We start from the raw sequence: 19,657 nt of genomic DNA on the forward strand, positions 1-19,657 counted from the left end.
GAAAAGATGCTAACACTAAATTGAGCACGTATCTGTAAATTTGGTCGCCGCTAGCGTCGTAGTGTGTAAAATGTTTAAGGAAGGAGCTTTGCTAAGAAACTCTTCGCTTCGTGTTTTTTCAGGTGGAGGAGGAAGAGGAGGATGAAAAGGAAGGAAGAAAAGGTAGGGCGGTCAACCAGACGCACGTCCGGTTTGCTACCTTACAGAGGGGAATGGGTTTAGGGGAAGAAAGGAAAGGTAGGGGAGGGAAGAAGGTACTGTCAGGTGTGAGTACGTGCGGATGCCCATAGCTTCACGCCTATAATCGGTCACTGAGGCTATTCGCTTTCATGCAACGTAGCAGTGCCAGGTGGAACGTTTCAGATGAAGAACGGGTGTTTCATTATTATGTTTGGCAAACCAAACACAAAGGAAAAAGGGAAGAAGCAGGCAGGCGACTGCCATCTGGCAGAGACCTGCTTACTCTTCAAGTAAAACAGAACAAGTAAGGAATAAAGAAGGAGGGAATAAAAGAAAACAACACACTTCAAGAAGCTTAAAGCAAAACCGCGAGGAAGTTATGTACTTCTGAAGCACTTTCACGAAAACGTGAAAATGGTTAAAATGCTTCATAAGTACATAACTTAACGCTGCTGCTTTTGAACAAATATCTGTCAGAGGGCAGGTTCGCTTGTTTTTTGCAACGGGAAATGCAATATACTAAGTAGTATAGACAGTAAATGAAGGTGTCTTCAGCAATACGGTTTGTCGCTACATTGCTTGAATGCTAATCGGATTAATATCGATAGTCGTCGAGTGTTGGATCTTGCCTGAATTATTTTCTGGATTCGGTTGTTTTTTCGCTTTGATGCTCTTATGTGGAATTTTATCATTGTGTGTTTTTTATTCTACCCGAAAATGTCATGCTGCTGTGCGCCTGGGTTTATGGTCCTCGTGAAGTTGAAAATAAGCGGCATTTAGTCCAGAAAACTTCGTCTTAAAGGAAAATGAAATTGAAGTGACTATGCGCACGCACCCTTCTTCTTATGTCGGCGAGATTGAACATCTCGCACGGATCGATCTCGAGGTCGAACAGGTAGGGCGGTTGCTGCGAGACGAAATTGCTGTGATAGGCGAGCACGCCGCACTGAACCGTGGCGTCCCTCCTCCAGTTGGGTCTCGGGGGCAGCCGGTTGGTGTTGTAGAACATGCGCAGCGCTTTGGCCGCCAGCGAGTTTTCCATGAGCCAGTCAAGCTCTTCATCTGCCTGCAACGTTGGCCTAGGCTGACCGGCCGTCTTGAGTTGCACGTCCGACGAACCCCTGATGGGAATGTCATACACGATCTTGTGCTTGCCGTAGCGCAGGGCGCCCGAGCCCGTCACTGGGTCGATGTTGAGCAACACTTCTTTGCGCGGCGACCGCCAACCGCGGGACAGGGCCTCCCACATGTTGTAGCCGTCCACGTAGCCCAGGCTGGAAGGATTGCCCCCTGTTCGAAAAGAGCAAAACATTTGACTTGGCTCAGTGACAACAATATAACTGTGGGCGAGTGCTGCTCGACTAGAGCCTGAGAGAAAGAGGCAACACACCTGGAACGCACATGCTTTAGGATAGTGGCTATAGATTGCGAACAAGCTCTTGTAGATTACGACCTCATTTACTAGCTTAAACGTATTACGGGAAAGGTGCAGAACCGGACTGTTTGATCCCCAAAAAAAGTGCTTTTGCCACTCACATGGAGAATTACGGACGCTGTGTATAGGCTGCCCATACGCGTTTACTACAGCCTACATATAGACTATCAACTGTTTCTGTCCTTATTGTCTCCCAGTTTCAGGTATCCGTTGTCTCTGCGGTAGCGATATGTTATGTTTCGAACAATGAACTATATATGGATGCGATATTAATGTTATCTATTGAATTCCCTATTGGTGGTCTACAAACTGAGTTCTGGTATAAACAGGTGCGAGTAACTGGATCATCAATCTCGATTTTGAACCTTAACTTCGCCCTCAAAATTGATTCTGCGTCTGTATCGCCGGTGAAGTTAATGCGATGGGAGACTCATTACGTTATTGGTGTATATTTGCATGGTTTGTGCTTAAAGGCACATGAGCTAGATGGCTACACGAAACCGATCTCGCACTCGAACCTCCGTGTATCTGCGTGTCCACGCGCGTAATAGAACTGGGAGCTGTGCAATCTGGCGGTAGATGGGAATCGCTCTTGAGCATTTCTTAGGTAAATCTCGTTCCTTAGACATAGAGAGCGAGCGAAAAAAAAGAGAAAGGCGGGGAGGTTAACCAAAGGAGAAGATCCCGTTCGGTACGCTACGCTTGGGAGAGAGGGGAGGGGGAGGTAAAGTGACAGGAAAGCAGAGAGAGAGAGAGAGAGAGAGAGTACACATACACGTATGCGTTCCTTAGACAACTTTGTTATAATGCCGATGTGGCAATTCCGGACCGTGCCCCTACCTGCAGCGGCGTAAAGAGTAGGCAGCCAGTCGGTGATGTGCATGAGCTGCCGGGAAACGCGACGCCGCTTCTGCAGGAGGGGGCTCCAGATGAACGCCGGCACGCGGACCCCTCCCTCCCAGAGCGACATCTTGGTGCCACGCAGGGGCCAGTTGAAGCCGCTGTTGGAGTGGGTGCCGTACGGCAGCGCCCCATTGTCGCTGCTGAACACTATTATTGCGTTCTCCAGCATATCGGCGCGTTGTAGAGCTTCGGTGAGCCTTCCTATGGACTCATCAAGGTTGTCAACCATGGCTGCAAGTCAGAGAATTGAATATCACTAAACCCATATATTGCTGCTACACCATTTCAATGCAAGACCACGGGGAGGAGCAAGTGCGAAAGCCGTAATACCTCACCTTAAGGAAGGGCACTACAGCCAAGATTGTAGCACAGAAAATTGTCGCAAAGTGACACCCAGAAGAAAAGCGATGAAATGTCGTTCTAACAGTTGAATGTTTTCACCAACGCAGCGCCCAATGTACATCAATAATGTTTTCCTATGGTCTGTAGTTCGTGATGTATTCTTCGTGGTAGTGCTTCAGTATATACGAAGCATAGAAAAACAGGAAAACACAGGACAAAGTACAGAGAGAGAGGGAGAGCCCATAGTGTGAGGCTTTAGTATTAATTGGGTTGGTCGTATCAAATAATTGCCTGACTGATTTATTATCGCAATAGCAAATATATGGACAGTCCAGGCTCATTTCTGCCGTCGGCGTTGCGGTAATGTTCTGCATGAAGTCCAAGTGCGAGAACACCGTCGCCGCGCGCCATACGCTGTATGTGCGAGTGAAAACTTGCGAGGGAAGCCGACGATCGCGGCGCCAGATCGCCCGCGCGAAAGGGAGGAGAGCAGGGAGGAAGCGTGCCGGTCTTCAGGCGTGCGTGAGGCACCCAGCGTTGCGAGGCACCGGGCGGCGTTTAACTGCGGCTGCGACTGTGTGTGTGGCGACTGCGCGCGGTCGCGCGGCCATATATTGAGAGCGATCTGCGTTGGGGCAGAGTGTAGGTGCGTCGACGGCTCGTAGCTTTGTGCGTGCCATATGTTGTCTGCTTTGAGCTTCCGTTGAAGCGATAGAAGGCATGAAGGTCACTTTGCTCGCTGCTGCTGCCGCACTTGTTCACGCTAGCGTTTCGACAGCGAGTGTCCGCGGTCATCGAGTCAGATGTGTTTACGTCTTCTGTGCGCACTGATACCATGCTTGTTAATTTAGTTAGCAAGCGAATGTTTACAAGTTGATACGGCCGATAAAAGGCTATCCTTACCTCGTCTGGATGTCTGCTAATTTTGATATCGCAATCGATGCTCGGCCTTTCTGGCGAAACTGCGACTTTTTTTTTCATTAGGATATAATCATTCACTCGATGGAAACAATTTGAGGGAATGACTGATTTATTCGTATCGAACATTGTCTAACAATGATATAAAGGCGCACTAGACGAAAGGGCGATATCTCGCGGCGTTGTTCGTAATTTAGGAGGAATTCTCGTCCCTACTGAAAACCCCTACATGCCCCAAAGACCCCGCATCCATATTCCTGCAGGATTATAGAGAATAGTGTATGAAAAGCCGCATGTTTCCGTATAGACCCATATCACCATATAGGATTATGATACGGGGAATATGACATCTAAGGAGTGATAAAAATTCAGAAATTAGATACTCAAGTAAAGGAATTCACACGGATTTTTCAAATGAAGCAGCGTCATTTAACAGCGGCACAAGTTTACTAAGCAAGCGGTTGTTTTGAGCGCTCACGCCAAGGCAAACAATGACCGGCCAGCCACTTTACAATGATATTAACAAAATATTTATCTTCGGATGACATTAGGGGTACAATCAACACAACACGGATGGTAGGTTCCTGAAAGCTCGCTTGTAATGCTGAATGACTGAAGTAAGGCAGGCTGTGAACAGGCTGGTCGGACATGTCATTTTACGTATCTTCACTTTTTCACTGACGCTGCTCGTCGTCAACCCGCAACACACATCATGATCATTCCCTACATGGCGTCCCAAGAAATAAATTGTCATTAAAGTATATTTTTACGGATCAGAAACGATGCACCTTAAGTACTCACCTGCAAACATCGTCCTGTTGCCGTCTCCGATATAGCCGAACTTGCGAACGTTCTCATCTGGTGCCTGCAGGGGTTCTTTCTCCGTGGCTGCGTGAGGTGCCAGGTGGCTGAGGTACAAAAACAGAGGCTACCGAAAATAATGAAGAAGAGCCAAGCGTCCGTAAACTTGGAGCGCGACAGAATGACCGCTTGATAGCACACTGAGAGCGGCCTCGGCGACACACCTTCTAAAACAACATTAGCTAGTGTTATCTGCACGAGGCTAAAGGGATTAAATGGCAAACATAACTTCTACACTGTGCGAATAACCAACGTACTAGGAATTCTCGACTGAGAAAGGTACCATAGCTGGCTTGACGAAACACCTTCAATACAGACATCAGCTGGTGATATTTTATCTCTTAAAGCATTAAACGGCAAACATAAATATTACGCTTTGCAAAGAAGCAACGTATTTGAATTCTCAATTAAAGAATCACAGCTGGTTTGACTAAGTGTAAGTTCTTAGCAGTCTAGTGATTTTATTAGCAGAAGGAAATATAATTCAGGGCGCAGCTCACGTTGAAAGAGAAGCAAGAAGCGAATAGCAGCAGGTGGAATATTATACTATGAAGACATTCTAATCATAATCCGAAGCGCAATATTCGTACAGCAGAACGTTACTTTAAACTGTATCCAAAATGTATGCCTAATCAATTTAGACCGCAGAATTATTTAGAAATTTCAATTCTAAGAAAGCACCATTACTATATTTTTTTCAACCCTCAAAAGAAAAGCTGGTAAAGTAATATATATGGGTCAAATGGTGGTGTATTTCATTCGAAAAGATAATATGCCCCATTACGCGAAAATCTGGCGTCGTCGGCGGCGGCGTCGCCGAGCTATGGTACCCTAAATGGCCGACGGCGCAAAGATTAAAAACACATCAAACATGCTCGGAATGACGCCAACTTTCTCTGGGAGGTTCGTGTACACAAAGTAAACTAATAGCTTTGAAAAAAAGAACTATACATTTGAGTCCGGGTGGGGATGGGAACCCAGACCTTTGGGGTGCAAGATGAGCAGAAGTGGATGATAAACAACTTGCCGGAGGTGGGAGCCGAACCCACAACTTTCGCATTTCGCGTGCGATGCTCTACCAATTGAGCTACCGCGGCGGCGTTTCCCCATACACTTTCTTGGGTATTTATGTGTACTAGTAGAACCCTGGGAATGTTAGCCAGCGCCACCACTCATAGACCTTGGCGGCGGACGTGGAACGTCGTTTTTGCCGCAGGCGTCACGAGACCGTGATCTTTTTGGGTGAAGGCAACTGGTCAATAAACCCACATATGTTACCTGAAGGCATCAACGTGGCCGGATTCGAGACCCTCGTTATGTAATAAACGAGAAGAAAGGGGGTTAACCAAAGGGCTCGATTTTTATTAGTCATATCATGAGAAGCCAACAAACACTGACACCAAGGACAACATAGGGGAAATTACTTGAGCTGAATACATGAAATATAGAAACGATAAATTAGTGGAAATTAAAGTGGATGAAAAAACAGCTTGCCGCAGGTGGGAGCCGAACCCACAACCTTCGCATTTCGTGGGTTTATTGACCGGTTGCTTTCACCCAAAAAGATCACGGTCTCGTGACGCCTGCGGCAAAAACGACGTTCCACGTCCGCCGCCAAGGTCTATGAGCGGTGGCGCTGGCTAACACTCCCAGGGTTCTACTAGTACACATAAATACCCAAGAAAGTGGATGGGGAAACGCCGCCGCGGTAGCTGAATTGGTAGAGCATCGCACGCGAAATGCGAAGGTTGTGGGTTCGGCTCCCACCTGCGGCAAGTTGTTTTTTCATCCACTTTAATTTCCACTAATTTATCGTTTCTTTATTTCATTTATTCAGCACAAGTAATTTCCCCTATGTTGTCCTTGGTGTCGGTGTTTGTTGGCTTCTCATGCTATGACTAATAAAAATCGGGCCCCTCGGTTAACCCGCTTTCTTCGAAGTTATTCAGGGGAAATACGGGTTAAGCACAAATCATATCTCATGGACTTGCTTGCATAAATGCGAAACAAATATCTACAATAATAGATATTATTTCTAATTTATTTTGCGGTGTAGCTAGCAAACGTTATATCTATTTAAAATGGCCAAGTAATTCTTGCGCGTATCCTTTCTGAGATATATACGGGATTCTCCCAAGGTCGATATTTTCTGCACTGTGCCTCACAAAAAAAAAAGAAAGAAAATTTCGGGGATCTTCTTTTCACAGATTAAAATATGATGGATGTTAGGAACACACTGATATGCTAAGGTTATAGGATATTTCACTGCTGATTGTAAACTTCGTTGAGACTGCTCCGCAGCAGTTCGTCCACCTTGAAATGCATCAATACCAAAAATAAGCAAACTGCCTGAAATCTGGATTGGGTGGCATTCAGCTGGCGATCAGCATCTCTTTGTTTACCCTATGTACACTGATATTAGAGTAATGTTTAGCAACCTTTCCATTTTAATGTGCGACACACATCATAGTTGCACTGGCCAGCATCGACAAGGACAATGTGCACAGCCAGAAGGCAGAGATGAAGCACAGCATGGACGTGTGTGCGACGAGAAAGAGTAAACGCATAAAGGAAATATGAATTAGCAATACAACACGATTTCTTTCTCTTTTTAAGGAATTTTTTAAATAATTTGCGTTTGATTTTAACATCATCGAGATGAACTCACGGAGATCATGTAAGCTAGATCTGTAAATTTTTCATCAACCGGCGTGTCCAATATGGCGCAGGTGACATTGCAGTGAACTTTTTACGTCAAGCTTTATTGTCACGATGATGCTTCTGTTTTAAAGATCTCATGTCTAGGGACCAGAATATCGAAGAAGCGCTCATGTGGTTAGCCACGCTAGATTTCTCAATGGGCAAATAAATGTTCAGGTGGCTCCCACTTTGAGTAGTTTATTTCAGGTATCGCCGCTTTAAGAATATTGTCTTCAAATGTAGAGTAGGTTTAGCACGCCATCAAGCTCACCGATGGCCTGTGGTATGTGCCGCTTCCGTTATAACTTGCTGGAAATGCTTATTCTGAATATATAACCAATGTTTGATCTAGCTTTGCGCATCTTGATTGGATGTTTATTGTCTTCTAGCGTTCTCGAGATATATACGATGGTTCTCTTTTCATCTTTGAAGTTTGTGTTATTTACAAGTCGGCTTGAATATTAAGCGCTTGAAATAGCGTACCCAAAGACAGACCAAAGGGAAAATAGCATCTGCCTTCTTTCACCGTTTATGTTCTGCAAGCTTTAACTAACAAGGTGCAAATTCCGCGAAGATGAAAAAACTAGGGAACACGATTGGGCGAAAGTAAATATACGGTTGTGCTAGCAAGTCACCTGGGATTTGTTGTGGCTTTCAATGAGTGATATGGCATGGTCAGCGAAGAGATCGGTGGCGTACCGACCAGAGCCCTTCTGCGTCGGGGCCATGTTCATCCTGAAGTCCAGACCGACATGCCTTTTCTGCAGTAAAAAAAAAATAGATGCGTAAATGACGAGTGGCTTCATAAGAGTTCGCAAAAGCTAGATGCCTGTAAATTTAGAATACTGAAGAGCCTTTATGGCATTCCTGACTCACTCGAAAACTGAAAAATGGTGCTGAAGATATTTTTCAGGCTTCTAGGCAGCTTCAGTTCACCATAATTATTAGTGAATATTGTTTCCGGGAGCGTATTAGAAGGAGATATCTTTAGCCCATCACTGAAAGCAATGACAAATAATGTTTCTTTGTACTCAAGAAAGAGAAATTTGACAAGCCATCAGGTGAAAACAAGACCTTACACTCTGTTAGTCACAAGAGAAAGAAGTCTGTTTATCTTAATCTCCAGATCAGTAGTTTGAAAGCACAAAGATACCACGTGGTGACGGTCTTGGAACGGAATAGTTGAGTTATAATGGGCCGCACTTACATATTGGTTTCTGTGGTGGTAGTAGTCGATGAATCCATTGTAGTATCCGTAAAATGAGTCAAAGCCACGGTATGTTGGCGTATATTCTTTCTGAAAATACCCTAGATGCCACTGTAATGTAAATAGTAAGAAATAATGCCTATAATCATAAAAGCGGCAATAACACATATTAAAGCGGTGAAAAATTACAGTGCAGAAAAAAACACACTGCTTTGAAGTATTGAAGTTCGGACGTGAATAGTTTCATGCATCAAAGTACGTCTAACTATTCAATGACGTGTACTTTCGATTTGAATCACTACTGCTTCTCTCGATCGAGCTGCAAAGCATTACTGTAAACCTAGTATCGGCATTCACTTATTTACGCGAGAAACTGGAAGAAAATTGGTACTTCGCGTGGCATTTTTTCAGAATTTGTAGCCTTGTTGCATGAAAATTTGAAAGTTTCAAAGTTATTGTGATCAAAGACAACGGTAACTGATGGCGGGGTCACTATGGCCGAAGATTTGCTTCATATTGCACACAATATCGGCCCCGTAACCACTCCTCGAAATTTAGGGACAAGAATAATGTGGCGACGACAAAATAGTTTTTATAAAATATTCTTCAATCCGCCTCACAATCATGTTGGTAGTAAAATAGGGACAAATGGATGACGTTTTCGTGCACTATAAAAGCACGCGAGCCCATTATCGACATCTTTAAACGCTGGAATAGACAATGATCTCTTGATATACTATGCAGAAGGGATTGAACATCACAACTTTAGTACTGCACGCAAACAGACGCACATTAAAGGGCGCAGGTGGTAAGTCATCTGTATGGATTTGTTAGAAAAGTCATTGTTGACATTATGATGAGCAAACGTTAGCAATGCATGAGGCGACACTATATATTCATAGCAATGTTTATGTAGGCAAGGCGCTTCCTTCCCGTAAAGTCGAGTGCAAAAGCTTAAGGACGAGACTTGCCGCTAAATTTCTTTTTTTTTCTTCTGAGCCTATGCATAAAGGCTGAAATCAAGTGTACTGCACAACTGCGCCTGCTAGAACAGTGCCATGCTTCTATACAATTACACGTTGCACGGCTGTGCTGGAAGAAACATGTCTTTTTGCATCTGCCGTGGCCTCTAGACTTTTGCACTCGACGGTGAGTGCTATACGTAAAAGCGAAACCGGAAATGTGCTTGCGTTACAATGGTCTTACATTGAACGTTTCGCCGATGTGACTAAAGCATCTTAAGTATTGGAAACGGCCAACAGAAATGCTTATTCCTCGTCGTAAACTTGCGACGCAGCTAAAATAATAGAAAAAATAGCATGCTACACAAACATTGCCTATCACTCTGACTCCTCAGTGGACTTGAGTAATTTTTCTAAAAACAGCACCACTTTACCTTTCCGACAAGATGCGTTGCGTAGCCGAGCTCTTTGAGATACTGAGGCATAATTTTCAGCTCAAGAGGCAATCCCCACGGTTCGGGACTCCTGATCACCCAATGCTGCATGCCTGCGAAACAGGAAGTTTGTCAGCATTGAGTGAAAGCTCATGGCCCTGTGTGATTACGGCAAGTGTAGCGGCTTATCGGCTACTGGCTGCTGCTTACATTCAGTAGCGCAGTATAGCACACGTGTTAAGCGGTCGGGCACTTTACCCGGGAAACGCTAACACGGAGTTATTAAGCTAAGGCACTACTTGAGCTGCATGTGGAGTGAACAGCACATTGGCAGATATGTGTCGAAAATTAAATCTTCTTTATTCTAACCGAAGGCAGGATTGGAAAATAAAACACACGAGCTAATAGCAAACTCTTTTAATATACTTGTGAGTAGCGCTTCTTGCTCTCGCTCTTGTATCCGTGCATCTTATGTCAGGTTTATCGGTTTCATTTAGCCGAAAGAAATATAGGCGCCTAACTATAGGATACTCGGAGTTGCGCAACTGAAATGAACCTTCGGTGTAAACTATACTATCACATTCATAAATTGCCATACGAATACGAAAATTACACAAACCTCACATTCTTAAAGTGTATTTACCAGGTTGGAAAAACGTTTGTATTAGAACAGAAAAAAGAAAAGAGAGTGAGTGTCGTTTTCTGAACACTGCATACAATGCTCCTAATCAAGTACACTTGTAGAAAAGATATTGATTGTTCCAATAATTAAGCCGGTGCCTCCGCAAACTTTTTATTTTCCTTCTATCAGAAATTTCTGCAGGTGAAACACGTATGAATAGAAGACAAAAGCGGAGACAGAAACTCCGCGTTAAGTGATACTTATGATGCTTTGTTTAGAAGTAGTTTATAAATGAGGCCGCCTGTAATGCACCTGTTTGCTACACTCGACAGGGTAAGCCTTTCTGTTCTTCGTAAGTGCGCTAATGGTAATCTGACAGCTAATGAAGCCCAAGGTGGTTAGGACTTTGCCTTTTATTACCTACTTTAACAGCAATCCGCACGTGCATGTGGTTAGCCTCCCTGCCTTTCCTTTATTTCTGGTTCTCTCTCTCTTAATATCGATTTCTGTTTGCTATCAAAATTAAAATGGAAGGCAACTCTTTACACACCGATCGATATCACGAAGCCAAGGTTAAAACTATTCCAGGCTTGATACGCACTGATTTTATCGTCGAAAGCTTGCGGACACTACACATGGCCTATGACATTTCATGGCACTGCCACAGTTTATCACGGAGATCATTTTGATTGTGGGCTGGCTAGTGGCGCCTATCATAAATTTGAAAACACCTGAACGTGCATGCCAATGACACAAGATAAGGATGCGGCATATAGTTGTATCCTAACTGATGGCTTGCCCAAGAGGGTTCTCGAGTGGCATGAGTGCGAAACGCGATGGGAGGTGCTCTACGTTTGCTGTTCGTTCCTCTCTGCCACATTTCTCTCTCTCTCTCGCTCTCTCTCTCTCTATGTAGACTCTTTGTTAGGACCGTTCAGAACATGGGAGCACTGTACGCTTGAGCAATGAAGAGTAGGCGACACTGGTTGGGGATCGAGCACCGATGTTCCATCAGAGCGTGTGCTCTCAGCAGGGCAAGCCACCATAGCAGATACGTCTCATTCTTATTTGCTTTGGGCAAGTCCAGCAGGTTACCTGCTCTATGCCACAAGTGAGCCTTCGCAATCTAAAGGTGGTGATTTGACCGCAAGCTTATTTTCGCGTGTATCATTCGGCCACCGCTGTAGTTGCGGTGAGGCGCAGAATGTCTTTGCCAGCCACGTATTACAAGCTTTTTTCATGTTCTTTCACGTTTATTTGTTCACAAACCTTCACTAAACTCGAAAAATTACCACCTTCCATCAAAAACTAATTGAAAGATTAGCGGCCTCACGGTTTATTTCTTACTGTATTTTTTATTCTGGTGCTACAACACGTGGCTAAGCTAAGTCTGTGTGCGTGGCTTGAGCAAACTCAGTGCGCGATACATATTGAACTGACAGCAGTGGATAGCTCACCCGTATGTATGGGGTACATGCCGGTCATCAGCGCCGACCTAGACGGAGTGCACATTGGCTGCACATAATAGTTGTTGAGGATGATGCCATCGGCCGCCAGTGTGTCTATGTTTGGAGTGGGGATCTGTGACGACCCGTGGAAGCTGACATCGTCCCAACCCTGTTGATTAAAACAAACGTGTCAGAGTAGTTGAAGAAGAGACGACTGCTTTCAGTGTTCAAGGGCGCCAAGGTATTCAGGCAGCTGATAGTCGAGACGCAGATGCTTGCCTGAAATATGGCCAGTTTTGTACGGCTTTGACTGGAAGGTTTTTCGTTGACCTGCGCAAATTAATGCTCTACAATTCTAAGTGTTCCTTATGCGCAACGGCCCAGGAAGCAACGCGGGCAAATCGAAAGTCGCCTGTCTCCAGTGATTGCATTAATACATCAGGCACTAGCGGAAAATCTCTCTATATTCAGTGTGCTGCTGGAGCGATGTTATCTTTATTTGATTCATCTTATGCCGTTATCCTCATTCCATGTGTCTAAATTAGCGAATTGTACATGCATATTGAACGAACAATTTGTTACGACATGCGTGATTTGTGCAGTGCGACACGAATTTTACAGATGTCGACAGATGTCAACAAATGTCAAACCGATGTTGACCAACACAATGGCCCACATTTAGGAAACATGTTGCATGGCTGTTGGGAAACATGTTGCTCAGTGCAAATATGTCCTAAGGCTTGATTTTAGCAAACTTTCAACATCAGGTCACTTTGCGTCCCAGTATGCGTTCCACTTTTTTTGCTGTAAATCCCAGGAAACTACTTGTTGCCTTAGTATTTCCTTACATGAACAGGTGTGTCCGTGCACAACATGGACAATACTACGAGACCGTGACAGTGAGGCACATTATCTAAACTTGCTTATCCTGACTTACCAGATCATCAACGAGGACGAAGATGATATGCGGCAGAACCTTTTTGGAGACGACAACGGATGCCCAGAAGAGAACCAGCAAAGACCGCATCTTTATGTACCTTTAGCGCTCACCTGTAAAACAGATAATATTTACGTTAGCGCCACCGTAGCTCTGACCGCGTCTGGCCCTGAATAACCATTGGCAGATATGATGTGCACCAACGCGTGTGCACCTTTCTAGTGCTCTGTTTATCACTCTTTCTCTTCTTTCTTGTAACCCTTTCCTTTGTGTAGGCTAGCAAACGAGACACTTGTCTGGATAACCTCCCTGTCTTTGCTCGTGGCTCTTTGTTCTCCCTCTCTAAACCTTATTTGTCAAATTTATTTTGTCAAAATCGTAGTTAGTGATATAAGCACTTCATTTGCCTTACAATATTAGCGAGATCATTCTGTGCTGAGTAATCGCCAGATTTTTCGTGCATGTATATGTCAGCATTGTGATGATATCCTATCAAGACAGGAGGAAAAGTTAACAATTCGCGTGCTATGAGAAAATTGATACTTTCGCGCTATTACCAATGTGCTCCACTTTCCCACTCTGTTGTCAGGTGGGATATTTAGCATCATGCCCTCTTGTTCATCTGTTGTAAAATTGCTTTGAGACTTTCTCCACCTTTTCAATTCATTCTAAGCATTGAGTGCTCGCGCAAATACAGCTCCAGAGCCGGCCAGGCGGTGAGTGCGCGAGTGCGCAGTGGCTCTTCTGGTGCCAAGTGAGCATGCCGCCAGCGATACCGCTGAATGCTTCCTAACCCCTCGCATCCACAACACGCTACCAGGCCCAGGTCTTTCTTAAAATTTTGTTTTTCTCGTTCTTGTTCTTTCTGTCTTTTTTTCCCCGTTTTTTTTTCTGTCTTGGGGTCGCCCTGGCTTCCCCCCCCTTTTTTTTTGTTCGCTGCCTTTATTTCTTTTCTTTCCTCCCCGCGCTCCCACTCTCCCGTTCTTGTCACCCCGTCTTGGGAACAAAGCTCACAGACGTCGGACGACAGCGCTTGTTTCTTCTGAAGTCTCTCTCTTTAAAACCAGCCGCCAGCGACAACACCCGCACATGACGTCACTGCACTAACCCTTTAAATCTAACATGCCGAGGATGACGAGGCCACCTTTGACGAAGATAGGCCCTCATATCGAAACGTTGGCCAGCCTTTCTGAGGCACCTTATCCCTGTTTTCAAACTTTATACCACATTGCTGGCTGTGGTCATGATGTATACAGGCGGGGTAAGCCTGGCACACTTGGCTGGAAATCACTTCGCCTGAGCGACTCTTTGTGCGTCAAATATTGCACGATTAGACAATAGGTTTAGCCTCTCACAGCAATGTGGGAAGAATTGATGACACTACTTTGCGCGCTAGACGCACTCCTTCCGAGAAAACTAACGGTTCTACTCGTCCGGCGAGGAAACCTCATGCAGTCAAGAAGCGTCCTCCTTTCAGAAAAGAAGCCCTTGCAGGACCAGATGAAGGGCTCGGTATTACACATAGTTGTACCCAGCGCAAGATGATAAAGAGCGCGGTCCATCTTAAACATTCATGCAGGTGTGTAAGCTGACCTTGTTTTTTCCTTGTTAGGAGGGGGGCTGCGTGGGGGTAATTTCCTTTAAAGCACAAGCCTTTCACTCACGCGATGTTCTGCAGGCTTTAGAGTAGAACTGCGCACATAACTGTTTCCACATGCCTGAGGCTGCTAAAAGAATGAGAAAGAAAGAAGTTCTTAAGCTGTCGTTTACTATTAGTACGCGAACGAGTTTCAATTGTGAACTGGTACTCGGTTTTAGCTGACTCATGTGTCCAGAAATAATGTGTCCACAACTACGGAACTAGCGAAAGAATGCGGAGTGCAAGATATACCTGCTGGAGTAACCTTGGACGAACTTTTTTCAAACGCACATAAAACGGATTGGCAGACAGTGTGCTAGAGTAGGGTGTTGAACGCCTGTGCACACTTCCCCAACCACAGTGAGAAAGGAAGGGCGTGGACGGGAAAGTTGCAAAGAGTCGTGGAATGGAGCCGTCAGCTGGGAGAGCTATTGTCCGAAGTGGGCCAGGCACAGCCGAAAGAGTGAAGACCAGCACCACCACAGCAACCACAGGAATCATGCGCCGCATGTTCAGCGGTATATTGTTTCTCGAGACGCGGACCCGTATCCTGCAGCTCACCTTGAGCGCATAGGTCGTGACCAACGAAAGGAAGGCGACGATCAGGCATGCGGGACGCGTGTTATGCTACGGCGCTGTAAATGGGAGCGCCCTATGCGCTATGAGTTGGTGTATCGGGGTTTAGCTTATAGTCTCTTTCTTTTCGTATGTCGCTGGAGAGCGAAATTGGTCTGAACTCATTAGGCTTTTATTTTTTACCGCATTCCGGATACACTGCTCGACCGACTACTATGCCTCGAGGGTAGCTCGAACAGGCTCGCTGCTCTTATAAGCATGCTGAAACGGAGCGCGACAAACTGCAAGAAAATGCAAGATTGTGATAACTCAAGCACGGCAAGGTGGGCAACAGATTGTTTATGTTGTTCTCGTCGTTGGCGTCGTTGTCCTTTGTTCACTGGAAAATGCGGTCTAGCATGAACGCTAACCGTGGGCTGGTTAGAACCGGCGTCTGTGTTAGGTCGCATAATGAGTGCAATTAAGTGAGCGGATGGCCTTTTTGAATTACCTGAGGCGAACAGTACGATAGGTGGTTAACTGCGGCATTCTGAGGAAACGTCACAAAAGCACTAAATTCAAACAGATCACCAGAATACATAATTGCACGCTGTATGGGTCACGTATCAGCGTCTCTGGGCCCCACTGCCCGGGCCTGACTTTCCCTTATGGCTTGAATGCCAACCGCTCCGTTCCTTACAGAACGACGTCCGTACAACCTGAGGAAATAATTTCAACATTCCACATATCCAACCGACACTTTGTCGGGTTAATGAACTTCAGGGTCATTCTGGGGCTACGTATTACGTAACCTAAATATACAGGCTAGTTTAGATACACAAATCTTTCCTAACATCTAAAGAAGGCAAGAACGAAACCTGCGAGACATTGCAGTAAAGCCAGCGTCTACGTACCCTGCAGCGACGAACTGCTTCGCGCGCTAGCACTTGCTTCGCTGCGTGTTGACACCGAGCGGAATGCGTGAGTCTGCGGAAAAGAAGAAAGCAAATATCAAGCCAAGCCGCAGGCCAGGTTTCTGTGTGGCCGGCGGCGCTGTGGTGCAAATAGGTAACGCCCTTGCGAGCTGCTATTTTTGTTAGTACGTCTCCTTAGCGGCTCCCTCTCTCTCCGCGTATACCATGACCGTGAGTGAGGCTATCGTCGACGAATCTCAGCGTCATTTTAGCTAAACCTCTACACCTCCTCGCCTTCCTTCTCCCAAGTCTTTCTTCAAGCGCGTGCATTAAGCGTTTTAGAGGATGTTGATTGCTTGCCAGCCCACATGGTACACCGCCGCCACCACCACCGCCGCCGTCATGGTCGAGCTTCTGGCGACGATACAACGCTTGACAATTTCTTACTGCAGCTGTTTCTTGCTGGTCTTCTAAGCCATAAAAAAGCATCCCCACCCCGGTGACATTGACCGTTACTGAGGGACATATTAAATGCTTTGTTGTGTTTCTTATATCATGAAGAAATGAAAAAAAAACACGTTTTATGGCGCTTATGTAATACTGCGTAATGTTTAATGACTCCTCCTTATTGCCTGCGAGTAATTTTACTGCTACTTCTTGTAGGCAAGCCTGGTCATTTTCCCCGAACCCACGTCTTGTGTTAGATACGTCAAACAGTACTGCTCTAGCGTTTTCACCTGCTGTTTCGACGTCGCACACATGCTCTTATGCTCAGTCTGCTGGACCATTTGTGTACGGTACTGGGTCCCTAGCGAGTTGAAATTGCGTTTTTTTTTCACAAGTGGGCCAAGTGTAGATGCGATTCAAGGTTCTTGGATCATTGAAGTGGATGTCTTCAAGTGAAAAGCTTGTACATCATTCGTTGCAATGCTTTTATTTGCTTATAGACTAAAGGAACTTTCACTCATTGCCAACTCTGCAAGCACATGAAAGTGCAGGATTGCGACAGCACTAAAGACGCACTGTTCTCACGTGAATTCAGAACTTGATAATCCGTCATCGCTACAGCATGACGTGTCCCTTCGATTATGCTATTGAAGAGCCGTTATTGCGGGAGTAAATATTGCAGCAAAAAAGAAAGGCTTCAATTAGATTCCGATAGAATACATGGTACACAGAAGACCCCAGCATAGGATGCCGCGTGTAAACGCAGATAAAACAAACAGGATGTGGCAAATGAAGATCCCAAGGCCTTCATATGGGGATATATGTGTGTTTTGCTGTCAAGAGAGGATCGAATCATGCTTCACGTGGCAGTAATTACTGCCTTGAGACCAATGGTTTGAATGCAACTTTAACTGCCGGCAAGGACGCCTTGTACTGGTGCCAAAAGCAACTAGAAGCTTCCTTGTCTTTTGCGTCAGTCTCGAGAAAAAAGATGGGCAATGGACTCACAGATGCACCAAGAAGCACGCTCATCCATGGGGCGATCAATAAACTCATCGATGCCCACAGGCTCATCATGATCTCTTGATCACGATCTCACGAACACAGTGCAACTGCCGAGACATCGCGGTATGTCGAAGGATTAGACCCGTTGGTTCCTCAGTGAGTTCAACGTCCCTTTCATATATGTATAGAGATATGACCTGCGGCCTCACAGAAAATGGAGCTTTCGGAAGGAAGGAAAGGGTGCCGGCGGCGGTCTACAATGCCGCACAGATTTCTCCGACACGGGGTATCAACGGGCACCGTTTAGCCGTCCAACGAGGGCACGACCGGCTCCACTATAGGTGCAACGACCACCACTTGCAGTCGCAGATCCAGTAATAATTAACGTGATTAATAGGCATTGGCTCATTGTCGGCTGCGCAGATAAGGCAAAATGCACGCGCGAGCAAAGCCAACAACATACCTCTGCGTCCCGAGATGCGGAGAGAGCTGGCGCGGCTGCGGCGGCAGCCGAGATGAGAGGTGCGCCGCGACGGGCCTCCACCCACCGCTGCGGGGTTAGACTTTATACGGGCTTGTTGTCAGTAGGCTTGCCTAGGGCAAGGTTGATTTGGCCAACTCTTTCTCGCACCACGAAGCGACCCAGATCAGCGCGTGACGCGGCGCACTGGCACTGCTGAGCAAGAACGCTCGTCGTCGATCGGCGCCGGTGGTGCCCCGGACTTCCCGGCATCCGCGGATGCGCCGGCGCTCTGCTGAAGAGAATGCGCAACTCTACTTCCTGCCGCAACTCGCACGTGCTTGACAGCACCACTTATGATTAGGCTTCAGTGCGGCAACGGGCGCGCAATGCGACCTGCCTATAGCTGTCTCCTCTGCCCATTGGGTAAGGGCCGCGCCTTCTCTGTTGCCGCCTGTGTCGCGACGTTCACGGCGCGTACGTTGTCGTCACGTGTCGCAACAGCGTGACGTCAGATGTGTGCAGTTTCCAGGCAGTGGCCAGAATGCCGCCACCCGCTGCTGCCGCGATGTAATTGGCTCCGCGGAGCCAATGAAAGGTTCGCCAGGAAAGTCTCCGTCGATCGACAAGGTGCTAAGAAACACGGATTCGGGTATCTCTGCAAGGTTTCGGATCAATCTACAGTTCGCTGGAAGGAACGGATTCTGTAGCTGGAAGCAAAGTCTGTGTCGCCACTGCCGTCTAATCAGACCGCACCGCTAAGAGCCTGCAAGTTACCGCGCAGGTTGTTTGCAACGGGCCTACTCCTGCGTTACAAGAAACGTTCAAGGTTGTGCGTGTACATTCCTCTTTCAGAGAAAGCAAAATGAAGAAATGAAAGAAAAATAAAGGCACGAAAGCACGTGTCTATGGCGCTCTCGTTTAATATACTGTGGTCCTTGGCGCACTACTTATCTTTCACTGTTGATTACTCCTGCGGGCAATCGTCCGAGTCGGACAGCACGCAGGAACGTTCACGGCACTCAGCGGCGTGCTAATTTGCGGGACTTTCTCTCTTTAAACGCTTTCGTAGGAATTGCGGCTCTGACAAGAAATGTAAAAGAAAGCGGGCGAAAAATGCCGTCTAATGCAAGATAGTTTTGTGGAGTAGCGATAGGCGTCTCTGGAGTCTTCTGTGGGCAAAACTATCCGTTCGCGACAACACAACCCTTCGTTGAACAGGGCGGTTGAAGTTTCACCAAATTTTCTCTCTTGCCACCAGCTTGCCAGCAGAACTTCCAGTAGCTACGGGCAGACTTTTGTACTCCACCGACGTAAAACAAGCAGAAAAAAAAACATCTTTTGGCAGCCCCTGGGTATCAGATGCCCATGAGGTACATTTACGATATCCGGTGTAGTTGTTTGGTGCAGCACGAATTCAAAATTTGATAAGAATGTGAAATGATAGCCTTTCACGCTGGCCATCATGTACAAATTGCAGTCTTTATGGCTTTAGCCTTCTTTGGGATGGACAGCGAATACGTTTTATTGAATGTACAAGTTATCAGGCATGAGCGCTAGAAAATCAGCACTATGTCTGCGAAGTCAGTGCGGTATCGAAAACCACAGCGTCAAGATAAGTAGTAAAAGAGAAGACTTACCGATAAGGTAAAGAATTTTTTTAGTATTCAATGCTTTAGGATGTACAA

At 46.0% G+C, this 19,657-nt stretch overlaps 1 protein-coding gene across 2 annotated transcripts in view; it reads right to left on the minus strand.

Moving 5' to 3' along the window:
• LOC142572090 (arylsulfatase B-like) overlaps positions 1-19,657 on the minus strand; it is a 41,457-nt gene that overhangs the window by 1,357 nt on the left and 20,443 nt on the right. Inside the window, exons 3-11 of one of the 2 annotated variants that reach the window (XM_075680938.1) lie at positions 16,058-16,130; positions 12,950-13,062; positions 12,022-12,181; positions 9,943-10,055; positions 8,547-8,657; positions 7,975-8,100; positions 4,580-4,706; positions 2,456-2,749; positions 1,016-1,470 (exon numbers count right to left, since the gene is read on the minus strand). In XM_075680938.1, the coding sequence (XP_075537053.1) occupies positions 1,016-1,470; positions 2,456-2,749; positions 4,580-4,706; positions 7,975-8,100; positions 8,547-8,657; positions 9,943-10,055; positions 12,022-12,181; positions 12,950-13,039 (1,476 nt within the window). In that variant the 5' untranslated portion in view covers positions 13,040-13,062; positions 16,058-16,130. Of the gene's footprint in view, positions 1-1,015; positions 1,471-2,455; positions 2,750-4,579; positions 4,707-7,974; positions 8,101-8,546; positions 8,658-9,942; positions 10,056-12,021; positions 12,182-12,949; positions 13,063-16,057; positions 16,178-19,657 lie in introns of those variants that run through there. The other variant, XM_075680939.1, reaches the window with a different exon arrangement.

Source organism: Dermacentor variabilis, chromosome 2, assembly GCF_050947875.1.
Source record: "Dermacentor variabilis isolate Ectoservices chromosome 2, ASM5094787v1, whole genome shotgun sequence".
Taxonomy (NCBI): Eukaryota; Metazoa; Arthropoda; class Arachnida; order Ixodida; family Ixodidae; genus Dermacentor; species Dermacentor variabilis.